This window comes from Diplotaxodon limnothrissa, linkage group LG3 (genome assembly GCF_057381915.1).
Source record: "Diplotaxodon limnothrissa isolate DT_005_m linkage group LG3, D_limnothrissa_male_GT1.1, whole genome shotgun sequence".
NCBI classification, from domain to species: Eukaryota; Metazoa; Chordata; class Actinopteri; order Cichliformes; family Cichlidae; genus Diplotaxodon; species Diplotaxodon limnothrissa.
Window position 1 is genome coordinate 14967240 of NC_140598.1, and position 19161 is coordinate 14986400.

The following is a 19161-nucleotide window of genomic DNA, read 5'->3' on the forward strand; positions in this document are numbered from 1 at the left end:
TACAAATTAAAGTCTACTCACTGAAATTACTGGGGAATGTCTGCTTTGATTTTGATGAGAATCTCATGACAGTACTGAGGATTTAATGCAGTTGGACTGCTAAAAATGATTGAATGCGGTTGGACCGCTAAAGGATTTAATACGGTTGGACCGTGGAAAGCAGTTGGACTGCTGAGTGATTTTAGTATATTAGGGAATTTGGTTATTGTTTGGGGTGGAGCCCGTATTGGTTATAAGGTTGGACCTGCTTCAGTCTTACACTTTTTTGGCTGTTTTACTGTTGTTCCAAAGTATTATAAATTATTCAAGAACGTCAGTTGGACTGATAGGAAGCGCAGTGCTCAGAGGTAACGCTTGCCAATGCCAAGGACGCTTAGGCATTGTCCTCGAAGAGGGATAGTCAGTTGGTCACTGTGGAGCTTGGGGCACTCCAGAATAACTAGGAGTTAGAGTCTCCTTACCGTTTGGAACGGTAGTCTGCGCTTTTTTGGCCAGCAGAAGTTGGACTTCGGGCGTGTAACTTTAACTTAAAACTTCGGGGTAAGCCTTGGCTGTGAAATGCCAAAAATAGAGCTTCAGGCAAAGTTTGGGTTGGTTGACGCTTTTAAATTGAGTTAGGGATTTTAGAGATGAGGCCAGAAACTGTTGGACAGATACTGGTTAATTGATCACAAAAAAGTTGGACTTTATCGGTTGGACCGTTAACTTAAATTTGTCGAAATTGTTTAGGCGCTAAAGCTGACAGATGTGACAGTGGTTGTAAATATAAGACGTCTTTGTAATATAAAATAAGAGATCTCTGTGTGAAAGGAGTCTGAGGCAGTGCTGGAGCTATTTTTAGACTGTGTGTGTGTGAGTGTGAAAATGCAAATTAGTCAGCAGTGAACTGTTTAAACCACAGTTGGTTTTACAAATACTGCTGCAAACATTGTTGAGTGTGTGTTTAAGACGCCATTTATGTTCATTAGAGGGCTATAAATAAAGTTTTGAGTTGCCGTAGTGGATGTATAGTAATTGACTGAGTTTTGATATATAAATATAGTGAGTGCACTGTATATATTTAAGACTAACATATTACTTTTAGGAGTAACCTCTCATCAGCAATAAATGCTGGTGTGTTTTATTTTTTCTATTCTATGTGTGTGCTGTGAGAATTAATAGAGGTTTCAATTGTTTTCTTTGACTTGCTCTTTCTGATTATGAAAGGCATGTCTGAAATACTCTTAGGAAAGCGTGTTGTGAGTATATTCCTCAACTCTTGTCACAGTTTAAGTGTGTGAATGCTGTGAGTAGCAGGCTTTGAGTGATTGGGTGTGATTTGTACAAAATAATAAATAATAATAACACTATGAAAGTTGATAGTAGAGTGAGTGCAGAAGTGGAAGTGTGAGAGAAAAGGCGGTGTGTGTGTGAGACGATCTGACAAACGCAAAGAATTTAGTATATTTAGAAGTGTGTGCGTGAAATAAGGGTGAATTGTTTTAGATCAAGACTTAGTAAAACAAGAGTTTTATTAGCCTGTAAAAAAAACAAAACAGGAGAGATAGAAACAGAAAATATGGTTCTGAGCAGCTGCAAGGTTGACAGGAAATGGTGTGTGTGACAGGAACTTTGCATGCCCATAAAAGGAACTGACTGTGACAAGTGAGCACACAGAGAGAGAAACATACGAGTTAAACTCCAGGCAGATGAAGCAAATGGAGGTTTTAAGAAAAGAAATGAAAAGGATATTAATTGTATGCTTTAGTGTGTCAATACAGGTGGACTTCTTTCAACCTAGAATCTTGAGTACAAAACCATTGATTAACAGAATTGGGAGGAAAACAGGCCAGATTTTGGCTTAAAATTTTACAGCTTGACCTCCCACTTGTCCCGATCCTGAGAAGAAGCTCATAGGACAGTTAATCTCCTGATGAAGACCGACAGAACATCGTGGACTTCAAGAATTAACAGCAGGCAAAAGACAGTGCAACTGAAACTACACTGACGATACCAGCAGCAGCATGGAAGAAAAGCACGTGATGGAAAATGCACGGTGAACTGCAGGCTGGTAAGAACAGTGTGACATAACTGTTTAAAGACACTGAATGGGATATTTTGCCAGGCTGGGATTTAATCTAAAAGGAAAATACTGAAAAGAGCAACGGAGAAGAAACAGAGAAGAAACAGACTGTGTTTGCTGGGGATCACAAGACAACAAAGGACACTAAGAGAAGGGCACAGGGGCCAGTGGGAAGGTGAAGCCCAGACGAGTTCGACTGCGAGAATAGAGGGTACAATTGGGTTGAAATTGAAGCCGGAACTCAGGATGGTTTAGGGATGTCCACGTCACAAACAAAGAGGTAAACAAAAAGAAGGTAAAATAAAGAGAGAAAATAACTGACAATTACATTAATGAATAGAAGACACACATACAGATATTACATAGATTTATTTTTAGGATAAAGGGGAGAGCTTATACGTAGAAATGACTTTTTATACATATTGCATTTTGTGCCTTTAAGGGAGTTGTGGCTCAATTCGTCTCTTGTGGGTCACGAGCCTTTGGCTAGCGCTATGATTAGCCAATCTACTGTGAGGATGATATGAGTTATTGAAGGATTGCACACGCTTACAGACATATAGAGTCCATAAACACACATGACAGTATTGATTCCAGGCAAAAGGCCTCAAATTAATTTAGCGTTTAACTGAACTTGAGCTGGCCCTGTAACAAGTGACAGAAAAGAGGAACTGAATAGGAGTTTCTTGCTTTAGAGAAGGACCAAAGGAAGGAAAGCATATATTTTGGTTAAGTCTGATAAACTAGAATGAGAAGGTATTGTTACATCAAAGGAGCACTTAACCAACAAGTTGGTTAAGTGAATAATATCCTCACGGGACAATCGATATCTCTCTATGAGCACACTGTCGCGCTGAGCTAAAGGATCCTGTCTGTCCCGCAATATACGCTGAATTCTGAGGACTCTCCTTATCAATCTTGCACCTTCCGCAATGGGTGGCTCGCGTATACGGACAGGACATGGCTGCAACAGGCTTCCCAAATCCACCTTCGCTTTTATAGCCGTGGTCTCCCATCTTGATTACACGAAGTAAATTGCAATTACTACTCTGAAATCTGAATTACATCTGTAATAATCACATACATGTAATAGAATGTTAATAGTACATTTCCCTTTTTTAGGAAATGACCTGTATGTATCTGTGTGACATCAATAAAAGGATCAAGTGCTGCATTATCTTTAGTTACATTGATGTTATTTATTTATGGTACAACAGTGGTAAAATATCGCTGTTGCTTTCGTATACATGAAGCGGAAATACCTGAGTGGCCGCGATCTAATCCTGTTTACATAAAGTAAACCTGCTCCCGAGCAGGTTTACGCTTACGGCTCTGTTGCTATGACAGCAAGTCCCGGATGGGCTTCGAAGAACCAAACGATCCAGGATCACGCGAAATCGTCAACAATCAAATCCGGCTAACTTACTTAGCGAGGTACGAAGAACGGACCCCTGGTCTTCCCACGTGTGTATTTCATTAAAATCGTTTGACCAAGTTCTGGACCATGGTTGTTTGTACTCTCCTTCCCCAATATTTGAACCTTAACATTAGTTTACTCAAAATAATTTTAAGACATCAATATTAAAGGTTAAGTTATGATAATGAATACATGCAACTATAACTGATGACATAAGAATTTGGATTTTTTAAGCTAAAGCGAAGGTGCTGACTCACTTGGCATGTTACTCTCAAATCCTCCCTAATAACAATAACATAATTACACTTTAGCCACAAGAGGGCAGCAGCATTAATACAAGTCACGTGTATATAAAGGTACAGTGATTATATTACAGTGATTTTGACAAAAACAAAACAGAAGTTGATGCAGTGTGTTTTTCCATAACATACCAACCAAATTAAATAATAAAAACTTTATAACTTACAGAGCTTTTTTAGAGACTTTGACCACTGGCAGCAGCCTCAGAAGAGCCTCCTCTGAAGCAAAGTATTTCTTCAGGTCAAACACATCCAGATCTTTTTCTGATGACAGTAAGATGAAGACCAGAGCTGACCACTGAGCAGGAGACAGTTTATCTGTGGAGAGACTTCCTGATCTCAGGGACTGTTGGATCTCCTCCACTAGAGAACGATCATTCAGTTCATTCAGACAGTGAAACAGATTGATGCTTTTCTCTGCAGACAGATTCTCACTGAGCTTCTCCTTGATGTACTGAACTGCTTCTTGATTGGTCTTTGAGCTACTTCCTGTTTGTGTCATGAGGCCTTGCAAACGAGTTTGATTAGTCTTCAGACCCAAGAGAAAACGAAGGAACAAGTCCAGGTGTCCATTGGGGCTCTGTAAGGCCTTGTCCACAGCACACTGGTAGAAGTATTTCTCTGTCTGAGAGCTTGTTTGTTGTTTTTCCAGCAGATTGAGTCCAGAGTTGATGAAGGTCAGGTGGACATGAAGAGCAGCCAGAAACTCCTGAACACTGAGATGAACAAAGCAGAACACCTTGTTCTGGTACAGTTGTTTCTCCTCTTTAAAGATCTGTGTGAACACTCCTGAGTACACTGAGGCTGCTCTGATATCGATGCCACACTCTGTCAGGTCTGGTTCATAGAAGATCAGGTTTCCTTTCTGCAGCTGATCAAAAGCCAGTTTTCCCAGTGACTCAATCATCTTCCTGCTCTCTGGACTCCAGTGTGGATCTGTCTCAGCTCCTCCATCATATTTGATCCTCTTCACTTTGGCCTGAACCACCAGGAAGTGGATGTACATCTCAGTCAGGGTGTTGGGCAGCTCTCCTCCCTCTCTGGTTTCCAGCACATCCTCCAGAACTGTAGCAGTGATCCAGCAGAAGACTGGGATGTGACACATGATGTGGAGGCTTCGAGCTTTCTTGATGTGGGAGATGATCCTGCTGGCCTGCTCCTCATCTCTGAATCTCTTCCTGAAGTACTCCTCCTTCTGTGGGTCAGTGAACCCTCTGACCTCTGTCACCATGTCGACACACTGAGGAGGGATCTGATTGGCTGCTGCAGGTCGTGTTGTTATCCAAAGGCGAGCAGAAGGGAGCAGGTTCCCTCTGATGAGGTTTGTCAGCAGCTCATCCAATGAGGTGGACTTTCTTGTTTCAGTCAGGATTTTAGTTTTGTTGAAGTCCAAATTAAGTCGACACTCATCCAGACCATCAAGTATGAACACAACCTGGAAGTCTTCAAGCCTGCAGATTCCTGATTCGTTAGTTGATTAAAGAAGTGATGAACAAGTTCCACCAAGCTGAACTTTTCCTCTTTCAGCACATTCAGCTCTCTGAAAGTGAATGGAAATATGAACTGGATGTCCTGGTTGGCTTTGTCTTCAGCCCAGTCCAGGCTGTATTTCTGTGTTAAGACTGTTTTCCCAATGCCAGCCACTCCCTTTGTCAGCACTGTTCTGATTGGTTCGTCTCTTCCTGGTGAGGCTTTAAAGATGTCTTCTTGTCTGATTGTTGTTTCTGGTCTGTCTGGTTTCCTGGATGCTGTTTCAATCTGTCTGACCTCATGTTCCTCATTGACCTCTGCAGTCCCTCCCTCTGTGATGTAGAGCTCTGTGTAGATCTGATTCAGGAGGGTTGGGCTTCCTGCTTTAGCGATGCCCTCAAACACACACTGGAACTTCTTCTTCAGTTGGGCTTTAAGTTCTCGTTTACAGAGTGGAGCAAATATTTCTGAAGGTAAGAAATTCAGAAACAAATATTATATAATAAATATCATAGCCTTTCAGTACCCTGAAAGGATGAATGTCTATTGGTCCATTTCTTGAGCTATTAGGAAAGATCAATATTCAGTCTTTAGAGAAATTCTCTTACTGCTCTGCAGATGGTCAGCCATCTCATGCTGCTTAAGTCTCCTCAAGAAGTGGAGTGTGATCTTCAGAAATGCTTCTCTGCAGCTCTTTCTTTCATCTTCATCCTCTCCTTCAAACATCTCCTCATCCTCCATCTGGCTCTTTAAAGTTTCTGGGTGATCTGGACTCAGAAGCTTCTGGATCTTCTTCAGCTCGTTCTTCACAAACATGGTGATGTTGTCCTCCAGCCGCTGGAAAAGAAGACTATATGAATTACCCAGTGGTAAATGGACTGGTTCTTATATAGCTCTCTTTGATACTCTGTGCACACAAAGCTTTTTATACAACATGCCTCATTCAACCAAGCACATTGTTCTATGCTTAAATACTTTCTTTCACACTCTGATGGATGCATCAGAGGGCAGCTTGGGTTTAGTACGTTACCCAGTACATTTGCCAGCCAGGGTTTGATTCACAAACCTAACTAGTAGCTGACCTGCTCCCCTCCTGAGCTACAGTCACCGCAATCTGACTGAAATCATGGAGCCCAAACTCTGATTTATGTTGGACACACTGACAATCCTCTGGTCCACAAAGTGCAGCATAGAGGTGACTGAAAAGAACAAATGTAAACGTAGTACTACAAACCATAACCACAGAGTCCAGGTGTGTTTGATGTTGCTGTGCAGACTGACCAGTGGAAACCTCTGCTCTCTGCTGGTCCACTCTGTGGAGGAGTAATGTATAATTAGCTCATGTTATGTCTGTCCACACACAGACACAAGCTAAAGGTCCATGAAGTGATGTTTGGATGGGTTCAGTCAATCAGATGACTGTCATGGTGAAGCTTTGCTAGTCCTGCTGATCCCACTGAGAATTAACAACTCAGTTTCCAGATGTCTGTAGTTTTCTGCTCAGTTTCTTTAGTCCCAACAGCTCTTACCATCTCCTGCATAAAGCTTTCCCTCCATGCTCAGATGCCCTGGAACAAGGTGCTCTCTTTATATCAGTGACTGGTTTAAAGTGACAACTCGCCAAACTTTGTGTCAGCAAAAGTAGTTCTAATGTTTCTTACATTTATTACATTTTTACATTTTTACACACACAAATCAATGAACGCAAAAACATAAACTTTCCAGATATTTTGTTTTACAATGTTACAAAACTCAGTTCACAACTACACAGTCTGATTTACAAGTACAAAATATTTATGACCACAGTTTGAGCCGATGTATGTCCCGAGTCTGTGGACTCAGTGGTTTTGTTTTGATTGTTATTGTCTTTTGTTACAATTTCATTCTGATTAAGATTTTCTAGTTCTGAGGTTTTGGTTTCTGTGTTCCCTCTGTACTGTGTTAGTATTGTGTCTCTGTGTTCACTTCCTGTTTTATTTTGACAGTGCCATGTCCTATGTTAGTGTGTCTACTTTTGCTTCCCCTTGTCTGGTTATGTCCAATGAATCCTGCTGTGTCTCCCTTTTCTCATTCCCTGATGGCTCTTTTGTGTATATGAGCCCTTTGTTTTCTCCTGCTTGTTGCTGGTTCGTCTGTGTTGTCTCCCCGTGTCTCCGTTTAAGGTTTCAGGTTAGTTTTTTAGTTTTTTCAGTAGAGGTTATCTTAGCTTCTGCACAGGCCATCTCCACTGCACTTCACCGTTTCAATAAAGCTCACTCACTTCACAGCAGTGTCTGCATCTTGGGTCCTTTATTAAATTCAACATGGCTCGCCCCGCTAGCCGTGACATAAGATGTGAAAACAATATCCAAAAAACACGAGAGACAAACAGGAAATAGTTTTAAGGTGCAGGGCCAACAAACTGAGTCTAGCCATGAACTCAGAGTTGATTGAATTAGCATTTTGAATTGGCTGATCTGAGTTACTTCAATCAAGTCTATGTTCACTTTGAGTTAAGATTATACGTGATTAATGTAAAAGAAAAAAGCCGTCATCAGCAACTGATTCTGATTTAGCAGGTTTTCAAATCTAAACGGTACCCATCCCTAGCTGGCTGTAGTTAAACCTTTACTTAAAAAGCATCCCTAGACCCAGCTGTCTTAGCTAATTATAGGCCAATCTCCAACCTGACAATCCTTGAAAGAGTAGTTGGGGGGAGTCAATCAGAGGGGCAGTGTGATGATCTTAGGTTACAAACTACTGCAGTCAAGTCATTAAGGGAGACGGGATCAAACTGCTCTAAGACAGCTGAGCACACAGGAGAAAGACTCGGATCTGAGGCAGCAGTCGGCGAAACAAGAGCCCTAATAGACAGAACCTTGTTGTTAAAAAATGCTAAAAAGAGTGACGCTGAAAAACTAGTTCAGGGATAGCTCAGTAGGTAGAGTGGTTGCCCCATGATCGGAAGGTCGGGGGTTCGATTCCCCTTAACAGCTACCCTGAGGTACCCCTGAGCAAGGTACCGTCCCTACACACTGCTCCCCGGGCGCCCAATGGCTGCCCACTGAGTGAATGGGTTAAATGCAGAGAGCAATTTCCCCATGGGGCTCAATAATGTACACACTTTCTTCTTCTTCTTATTACTTCCAGACTGGACGACTGTAATTCATTATTATCAGGATGTCCTAAAAACTCAGTGAAAAGCCTTCAGCTGATCCAAAATGCTGCAGCAAGAGTCCTGACAGGGACTAGAAAGAGAGAGCAGATTTCTCCTGTTTTGGCTTCCCTTCATTGGCTTCCTGTTAAATCCAGAATTCAAAATCCTGCTCCTCACATACAAGGTCTTAAATAATCAGGCCCCATCTTATCTTAATGCTGCACCACAACACCTGATCTCTGGTTTCCTGACCTCTTCAATCCCACTTTAATACTTGACTAAACTCATTTTCCTGTTTAGGTGTTGAGGCAAAGCCGCCCATCTACAATGCAGGCAACAGCAAACGGAGCTATTTTTGATTCCCTTTGAGTTTTTTCTACTTTTGTGCTACAAAATGTTCAAGCTGATTAAATTCATTAGAATAAAAGTTCAGATAATTTTCTCATATTAATGTTGGAGGTAGAAATTCAGGTAACTTTGCACAAAAACTGGCAGAAATTTCCTTCAAAGATGGCGTTTTTACTTTAATACTGTGAGTACATTTCAGAGCCTGTACTCTTTTACCTTTACTTGAGTAAAGAAGTTGAATCATTATTTCAGCTTTAAGAGGGTATTTTAACACAAACATCAGTCCTTCTACTTAAGTATGTTTGACACTTTGTTTAATCATCATTTTTAATGATCAAATATAATTATGTTTGTTATTTGTGGATTTTAAATGTCCTTGACAGAGACAGATGATGATCATTATCCTGCACTGTGGTCTCAGGTTTGGTCGAGCTAGCACAAAGAATGGCTATGTTGAACTTCCTCCTGGGATCTACACTAAGAAGTGAGTCCAACATTAGCAGGGTCTCTTTCCTTTATCTGGATTCACTTTAGCATTCACAGTCACGTGAAGCTTGTTATTAACTCGATAAGTCAACCCAGGGTTTCAGCTGAACGCTCACTTGAAACACATGGTGTTGGCAGCATCTGATCAATCATATTCATGGAGACGTGTATCAGCAACAGAGCAGCTGAGTTTGCAGAAGGAAGTCAAACTAAACCACAGGAACAATATGAGGAGATTACACACATAATAAAATACTAGCAGTAACACAGCTGCTGCAGACAAATCAGTCGTGTGATCGTGTGTGAGAGGAGAAGGACTGTAAAGGAGTTTGGTGTTAAAAGCTCTGTATGAATGTGGGAGACTTTGAAGGGCTTTAAAAAGGCCAATATAAAATAAAAGGCAGCAAAACTGCTGAGTGTGAAAGTCACCAGACTTATCAGAGCTCTGTGATTAAGACCTGTAAGAACACCTGTTTGTACTTGTTGACATTATATCAAACACACACGTATATTAAGCCTTTGTTTGAACTCTGGTTGAATTTGTTACTTTCAGACTGTGAAACATCACAGAGGCTGCAGCTGCAGATCTTTTATTCACCTGGAAATTTACTTTAAATGTTAGATGGAAAATGTATTGCTCAGTTTAACCAAAGTAAGAACAAGAATCCATAAACCTTCATAAAGACAAACATCTCCCAGAACATTGAGCTGCTGAAGTGTCACTGAAGGGAAAAACTATTTGTCCTCCTCCATCCAGCAACACCTGAAATACCTGAGTGGAAGCTCCTCCCTACACTGTGTTTGAAGCAAAGCACAAAGGAGACACCTGCTGGAGCAGCTGGAGTCCTACAGACACTCAGCCTCTTCACTACACAAACACCTCCTACAACATCCACTCTTTCCACTCTGACTGCTGTGTTTGTGGAAACACTCCAACACACACCGCTTCACATACCAACATAGAAATGTGTGTGAAAAAGAGCTGAGTTGATATTAAACATGAGGATTTATTCAAAAATACAGAGTCAGGAACAACATCTAGACACACATTACCTCTCAGCAGCAGAAGAACAGCCTTTAAAGTCTATAACAACACCCTTCGACACGTTGCTCTTTAAGGAAACACAGCTGGGTTCAGGTCCAGGAGATTCTGGCCTCTTATTGATCCTAAAAGAAAAACAATAAATGTAACAGCTTCATGAGACAGGAAGGAAAAACTGGAAATATTAAATTAAAGACATGATGAACAATCTCATAAAAATAATGTACTTACTCTTTGTCACATAACAGTCTTTTGTTAAAGTTTACAATAACACCCTTGCTTAGTCTTTGCTCTGTACTGCAGTACTTGCACTGGTTTCACTGGACAAGTCTGCATGTGAATCTACAACTGATCTGACATTGTGGCACAAACACAGTAAACAAACACTACGAGCACCTTGTTTCATGTGCAGTGGCTTTCTTCTCATTCTGTTACTGAACACTGGATGAAAAGCCTCTCACTGCCAGCATCCTTCCAGCCCCACGACAACAAGACCAACTCACATCTTCACAACACCAAGAATTTTTCCCCTTTTCTTTGGAGAAACTGAGAAGCCAATAGGATTGTAGCTCAAACTTGCCCACAGTCCTGCTTCATCACTGCTCACTCCTACCTGTGTTGGTGCTCAGTGGACAGTCACAGCCTGCTGCTAGCATGAATGCTAAACGTACTGCTGTGGATGATCAGCAGAACAAGATGTTGTCAGTTTGACTGTTTGCTGTATTTCAAGTGTTTTTCTCAGTTCGTCTGTATTCAAAGTGCATTCGGGGCTTTAGCTGACAGCTCTTTGTGCTAACAAACTAAACTCTCTTAGTTTAAGCCAACAGACCAAACACAAAGCCTGCTGCTGCCTCCATGGGTTAGCTTGTGTGACTGGTGTTTACACCAATGAAATCTAAATCACACTAATGTGTCCTCCAAGGTGTTTGGTGGGAGCACTGAGTGAAACATAAGAGCTCTGGTAAAATAACAAACAGGGCTGTGAGAGCAACTGAAGTGATAAAAATACTGTTTAAAGATAAAAAACACTTTGATCTTCTCTTGTCACCTAACAAAGTCCAAACCCTGTGAACTATTTTAGCTTTAATAACTGTGGATTCAGGTATCCTGAACCCATCTTTGGACATTTGTAATTAAATATTTTAAAACTCCATCAGAGACTCCTGATGTGGCTGTTTGGAGAAGGAAAAGAGGGACAAAGTGGAGCGTCGAGCTGAGGCTTCATTCACTGCAAACCTACAGTTATGTTTCCTTATTTCTGCTGTTTGCATGTTCACAGCTGAAATAAAGCTGCCTCTTTGACTTCATCCTGTTGTGTTTGGGTCCAATCCTGCCTGCCACACAGCGCTACAGGACAAAGTCTAAGATTTTTATCTTTTTAATGAATCTTTGGTCATATTTATCCAGGAAAACACAAACATGTAAAGGAGTCATCACAGGTCTCTGACCTCGTTGGTTCAGGTTCAGCACTGAAGTGTGGAGGGTAAACTTTGGACCGGTCACTCCTCACAGATGGACAGCTGGATCCTGCAGACTGTGACCTCTGACCTCTGCAGACACAAACATGTTTTATTCAATGATCAATTCTCTGATAAAGTGATTGAAGCAGCTGTGATCACACAGACTGCAGATAATGCAGCTGTTTCCTGTCAGTAACAGTCCTCTTAGATTAGAGTTCAGCTTTTTACAGGAAAACAAATGTCCCTGAATGCAACAGTGAGACACAGTCTGCCTGTGTGGCTGTGATAGCTGCCGTTAGGAGCGCTCATGTGTTTGCAGTTAGACGAGGAGATGTTACCATCATGGACACGTTAACAAATCCTGCAGCATCACGTGGCACAAACACTTTGTGTTCCTGTCATCTGCAAGCAACAGGAAGTTCATTAATAAAGGCGGGATGGAGACGTGACTGTGATGGTTCTCCTTCATCCAGCTGTTACACACATCTGGGCTCACACGACGAGCCTTTGTCTAATACAGCAGCTGCTCTCTGAACACTTTTCTGAAGAGGAGCTGCACAAAGCTTTGTTTGCTTTGTAGAGCAGCGTATCAAAGTCAAACTACCCACTGCTAGCAGCTGTTTCTATCATAGTTTAGGATCCAGATGTGTGAGGTCTAGATTTACACCTCTGATTAAAATACATAGTTAAAAACAGCCAATTGAGTCCAAATGTGTCTTAAACCAGATAAACTGACAGTTACAGCTGAGCCTGTGTGTCCTTGGAGACACTGCTCTGCTACAGAGATGCATTTTAGAAACCAGGAAACATCAAAATCATTTAAATCAGAGAGTTCTTGTAACTAACAGCTCACCTCTCTGCAGCAGACACAGGCTGGGATTTAAAATTAATGCCTCGATGATTTGACCGGTCACTCTGTAAGGACACAGAGCTGGATGGTTTCTGATTGACGCTAAAAGTAAGTGAACATGAAACATGTGTCACATCCAATGTGTCCAATACATTACATAAAAAGTATAAATAAAGTATTAAATAGTATATTATTTAAATCGTTAAATAGTAAAAAGCTGATTAAAATTTCAAACATTTTAACACTGACATGAACTTACTTTTTGTCAGATGACTTTTTTCGCCCTAAATTACGAAAGAAATGCTTCACCCGTTTGCTCTTAGAGGACACAGAGCTGGGTGGAGGTCCAGGTTGGTCCCTGTGAATAATGATGGAGCAGTGATGTGAGTGCTGAGCTGTGACATGGAGAAGAGTCATGGACAGTTAGAGATGGTCATCTCACCTCTGAGCTTTGGTCTGGCTCTCATGTTCCCCACACAGAGTGCTTTTAGAGGGAGGGACTCCCTCCTCTCTGTCCTCACACTGATCCATGCTGCTCAGTTCACATCAGCTCACACACACTTTCTACCTTCACCTGCAGAGGAAACACAAATCATTCATGTGCACATCAACTGAGAGCTGCAGAGGTCGTGTCTGATGTGTTGGACTAACATCCATCTGAGACGCAGCTTTCATCAGTTCACTACAAAAAGTGTCACAGAGCCCAGTTCAGCCTCCAAATCCTCCATTACTGTAGTCCTACAAAGCAGCAGGTCAAACATGGCTGCAGAGAGCAGCTTTATGTCAGTAACCATGTCCAGGACCGAGCTGACTGCTTACAGAGTTCATACTCTAACTGCTAGCTGCTCTGCTAGCTAAGCTAACTCAGTAACAGTGACTCTGACAGCAGTTACTGTGGAACAGCGGCCGAGCTCAGGACACATTCAGTGTGTTTAGTCTGAGTCCTGGACTCTGATTCAATGGATTCAATCCAGCTCAGAGTTTCATGTGTTCATCAGAATAAAATACATGTACTAATATAACAGAAGTAATGCTCTGAATGCAGGACTGTAATGGAGGATAAACAAGGTTTTTACAGCCTGAAAGAAACATTCAGTTCATATATTTGTAGACAGTGAAGCAGTTTTTAATACTGCAGCTGTTTCCTTCACCTGTGTGTGTGTGAGCCACACCTTCATGTGCTGCTTTAGAAATATGTGGTCTGACTGCTCAGACTGAGTTTAGGAGGAAAGTTCACACGCTGGAGAAAGTTTTGTTCCTGACTTTGTCAGAGTTCGGCTCCAAAGACAAAGAAGACGGAGCTCACAGTCTGTAGATGGTCCTCAGTGTGTGTGTGAAGCCAAGAAAGCACACAGGAGTGTGTTTATGTCAGCAAATCAGTATGTGTGAAGAGTCTGAGGGAGTGTGTGAATGAGACTAAACACTGAAACCAACAGTCCAAGAAAAGCGTCTGGATTTCTTTAAGTTTAACTTAAAGAAATCCAGACGCTTTTCTTTTTGTCTCCATAATGTCTCCATAATGCTGCAATGTTATCTGCCCCAGAAACACTGTGCAGAAGCTCTGATGGTGACACAGAAAAGTCACAGTGGAGATACTTCTGTCCACCTTTGATTAGACTCATTATAAAAAGGAAAACAAAGTTTGAACACAGTCATGTTTCCAGTTCACTGACTTACATTTATTCCATGGACACTCACTCTAACCTGAACCACAGCTACAACCCAACATTGTTGAGGCCTCATCTCCTCCTTTCCTGACTGTAGAGGTTAAATATGCAACAACCAACAAATAAAAGAATTTGGTTCATTTCAAAGAAATTCACACGGTGACCAAGTAACGTAACCGTAGTAAAGGAGACAACATCCCGTTGATGGTGGGATTATTTGAAAGATTTGCTTTAGTCACGTCACCAAATGCAGTTGAACCACCCGTGGATCCGTGTTTGACCATTCTACCACTCTGAGCTCTGCTTTTGAATCATTTTATTATTATCATCATTCATTTATTCATTCTTTGGAGGGGGGCTATTTCCTAATGCCGCCCTAATAAGCTGATGTTCAAGGGGAAATATAACAGAAACTCTTTCAGTGTTATTCATTAATAAATTAACAGATAAACTGTGAAGAAGAAAAAACTGAGATTTAAAGGAGAGAGTGAGAAACTTGATCATCCATCCTCATAATACATGTTTATCAGTATCTGCTGTGACCAGAGCTTATATTATATTTTTTCATGTTTTAGTGACATTTTTGGGAGCATTTCAGTTCAGTTCATTTTTATTTCAAACGTTTCAAATATGTGCCTTCACAATCATTACAAAATTATTACAAAAATTATTTGTTTGAAAAGGAGTAGGCTGAAGTATTTACTTATTTGTCCCTACCCCCTCAAGTTTTACCTCTCATTCATTTAATTTTTTTTTTGTCTTAAATTAAACAAACAACATATGAAACATATGAAACATATGAAGTTGCTATACATCAATACAACCATTATAGCCCAAGTTTAAATAATATGTATGCATTAAGTGCATAGTAATTACATAAATTGCAAAAAAATGCAATAAACTACCAAAAAAATGAAAATCATTTTTTTAACATATATTTCTAGTTAGAGAAATTTAAGAGGCTTATCCCTCAAAACTGTAAATACAAAAAAGTTGCACAAAATAGTTTCCCACCACAGGAAATTTATTTTGAGTGTCTTCATATTTTTATTTTTGAAATGCACCAACTAATATTGTTTAAAAATCCAAGAGATAAATATCAAGTCCTGCTTTTAGGTAGGCAAATCTTTCCTGGTAATACTAAATATATTATAGAAGCGTTTAATTATGCCACATCCACAACACACGGGTATGTTTTAATAGACTATAAAGGTAAGACCCCGGACTATTTAAGACCCCGAAGAAATTTACTGTCAGACCGTCCGGTTGTTTATAACCCAAAACAAAAAACAGTGAAGAGTTGAAAGGATGTCATCACGCATGCGGAGGAATCTGTCTCTGTTGGAGTTGATATACAAGTCTCCCCCGGCTCTACGCAGAGTTATTATTAGCAATGCAAACTTCATCAATGCATTGTGTGAGATAGCCTTTAACGTATTGCAAGGTAACATTCCACTGACAAATCAGAAGTACAAACAGCTAAAAAGAAAAAATCTCTAATCAGACTGATTGCCGAAGAAAAGATCAAAACTTTGAAAAAGATAAAGACAATCAACCAATCTGGTGGGTTTTTACTAGCCTGATTAGGGGCTGCAATCCCTTTCATAACCAGTCTGATAGCAAACAGGTGAAAATGGAACATGTGCAAAAGATGTTTTTGGTGCCCCAACATCAGTTGGACTTATTGAAACAACCGCAGCAGTACACAGGCAACATCAGACAACAGGCTCAGAAAGACTTGGACAAGGAGATGCTTCAAGTGTTACAAGAATCAGACATAGATGTGTATGAGAAAGCTAAAAAAATATGGTGTTATTCTCCAAAGATACCTCACACTTGTGAGACAAGGTGCCCGTGAAAAGAATATATTGTCTTCATCCCTACCGGAACAATTTAACATGGATGTGCAAACCCAGCCTGCGGACACCCAACCTGTTTATGGTGATGCTGAAGGATTTTATTGCAGAGAATGTTTTGACACACATACCTAAAAGGAGAAGGAGGAATGCAGAACTCATTCTCTCGTTGGCCAGACTTGGTTTCTTACAATGACAAAGGTGAAATTGTTGTTGATAAACGCACCATCCCGGGTTCACACATTTACGACCTGATTAAAGCCGTCACAACCACACACACCGTCAGACCTATTGGCTGGACAGAGTTTTTAAAGGCTGTTTCAGATTTAAACATACCGTTATCAGCCATATCCAACACCGGCATACGTAAGACCATTGCCATGTATAAAACTGATCACACACTGACTGAAGACCCTGAAGCATTTGAGTGTAACTTTCATTCAAATTAAACTTTATACACAATTACAAAATGGAAAAAATTACTAAATATTAAAACACTACAACCACTGAAGAAACAAATAAAACCAATCACAATCAACATCAAAATATGATAATAGAAACATAGAAGAGACATATCATTCAATTCATATACGTTCATGTGATCTCTACGTTCAAAAACCCAATAACCTTGAATCCTTCATTTAAATTACATTTAAATTCCAGCTGGCAGCTGTTGGAGTCAAATTGTTAAATGTTGTCATTGTGTTACTTAAATGTGTAAGTCTTAGTTCAAGCAGCAGGATCAAAGACATTCCTTTGTCTCTGACCACCTCTCTGGTGGGGGAGGCTGTAGTGTTTTATTATAGGGACATCCTATCTGAAGGTTCTGTTTTCTTGGTTAATAAGCTTCCTACTTTTATGACCCTTTTGGTGAGCAGGAGGTCACACAAACACACCCCCAAACACACACACACACACACACACACACACACACACACACACACACACACACACACACGCACACGCATTGAAGCACATGCATATACACACATATATACATAAGGAGGTCTGGTTTCCCCGCCAGTTTCAAGGAGGGTTAAGGATGGTTTCTCCACCGAAAGGAGGTTTTTCCTCCTCCGCTGAGGGTGTTGAGTGCACCATGTATGCAGGTAAACTCAAACATCCATTCAGCTGCTTCAGAAGGAAAATGTCAGCTTGTGGTTTCAGTCACAGGAAACTCACAGGTTAGAGTCCAGCCAGAGGGCTGCTGTTGTTTATCTGTAAAGTCTTTACATTTACAGAAATAAATAATTATGTGGACACATCTGGATCATCAGCAAACATGAAACCAGGTGACCACCAGGACCAAGCTGACTGCTGACACAGAGTTCATACTCTAACTGCTAGCTGCTCTGCTAGCTAAGTTAACTGATGTTAAAGGTCAGAGTAAAGAAATGACGTGATGCTGCTGGGAGTGACACCACAGACTAGCAGCATTTAGTTACTCAGCATATAATGCAGTTAATCTGAAATCTCTTTTTCTCTCTGAAACAAAGTGACAGCAGACTGAGTCAAAGACAGAAACCTTATTGAAACACCAAATATTCCCCGGCTTCACTTCCTGATCCAGGATTCAAAGAGGACGTTGCACTTACTCGGCTTCTTCCCATGAACGTCTTCCCTCTGCAGCTCTGCTGTCTGGACCAGGTCTGTGTAGAAACAGAGACAATCTTCTGCTTCATCAGTCCTCTGTGTCTGCAGGCTGAAGTCACATTAAACACTTCACACCAGCAAAGAGTCTGAAGCTCAAAGGTCAAAGGTCAGCTGCTGCACCTTGTGTGATATTGTTTGATCAATAATTAACCTGCAGCAGGTTTCTGCTCCAACTCCGACACACTGAACAACCCTGAGAACAAATCAGAGGATGTGGGTGTGTCTGCAAGCTTCAATAGTATTAAACACCTCACACCAGCAATGAGTCTGAAGCTCGCAGGTCAAAGGTCAAAGGTCAGCTGCCACACTGTATATAATATTTCAATATGTATACAACCTGACTGTGGGTGTGTGTGCAGCCATAAACAGTTTAAACATTAAACACTGAACCATAAAAGAAGCTTAAGCTGCAGCTCACAGGTCAAAGCTCAGCTGCTGCAGCCAGTTATGACTTTACATAAATCATCATGTTTTCCCTCTCAGCACTTGGGCTGTTTTGACTCAGCTACACTATGGCAAATGGCCAATGGTTCCACAGCTGTTCTTGTTGTGTTAGGGCTGAAAAGCCCGACTTGTTCTCCTCTGCAGGTCATCAAATGCACCACAGAAGTTTGTATTTGCAGAAGCCTGTGTATGTTTGATGGCTTTATTATTCTCTGTTCAAAGACAATAAATGTGGAAAATGTCTCATGTAGTATCAGCGTCATTTAAAAATGACTGCAAACATTTAGAGAACATGTGCTGCTGTTTGTCCTACATTTCCAACACTGAACTAACCCTGAAAACGTGATGGCAGGTGGCAGATTGGAGTTCACATGAAATATCGGCTGCATGAAGACTGGAAAATATAGATGATAAAAATATGCAGCCAAACATTTGTGGACATGGATAGACTATCTGATCCAAAAAGCAGGAAGTGACACAGCCAGAAAATGAAAGTGTGTAACAGCTGAAGTCAAATGTAATGCAGAGTTGAATCTGCACTTGAATCCATCTGTGAAAGGTCCACATGTAGGGATCACATGAGTCCTGATGTTTGTCAGTCCAGCTTGAAAACTTCATCTACTGTGGGCTACATATACTGGGCTGGTAGCTCCATAGTGCTGGAAAGAAACTATTCAATGTGCATATTTTAAAATCAGAGGCTCTTCTAACACAGGAGCCATGTTGAGTTTAGACTCCAGCCGACCACCGGCAGTCTGAAATGGAATGAAGCCCATTGACAGCCAGCAGGTCTAAACAGGAATGGAACGCATCCATGGATAATACACCACTTTATTTGAAGACATCTGTAGCACTGCCTCAGTTCTGGATGTTTCCACAGACTCCTCTGGCCTCTGTGCACCTAAAGAAAAGGTCAAAGGTCAGCAGCACATGTAGTTGGGATAAGTTTTCATTTACAAACAACAGTCGCA

General features: G+C 41.0%; 3 protein-coding genes across 3 annotated transcripts in view; all 3 read right to left on the reverse strand.

The window, feature by feature from the left end:
- Positions 1-3941: 3941 nt before the first annotated feature.
- On the reverse strand, positions 3942-5243 carry LOC146634648 (protein NLRC3-like; the record flags this gene model as incomplete). The annotated part of the gene is made up of 1 exon (XM_085349925.1): positions 3942-5243. A coding segment is annotated over one exon (1302 nt), but the record flags the coding sequence as incomplete, so codon positions are not given.
- A 17-nt stretch (positions 5244-5260) lies between these two features.
- Positions 5261-17918, reverse strand: LOC146634649 (uncharacterized; the record flags this gene model as incomplete). The annotated part of the gene is made up of 8 exons (XM_085349926.1): positions 17689-17918; positions 13013-13144; positions 12830-12928; positions 12574-12672; positions 11709-11810; positions 6483-6561; positions 5857-6085; positions 5261-5715 (listed from the first exon to the last, which is right to left on the reverse strand). Coding segments are annotated over exons 2-8 (1152 nt in total), but the record flags the coding sequence as incomplete, so codon positions are not given.
- Positions 17648-19161, reverse strand: part of LOC146634650 (protein NLRC3-like) — a 46664-nt gene continuing 45150 nt past the window's right edge. Inside the window, exon 10 of the mRNA XM_085349927.1 lies at positions 17648-17795. Within this exon, the coding sequence (XP_085206053.1) occupies positions 17648-17795 (148 nt within the window). The remainder of the gene's footprint in view (positions 17796-19161) is intronic.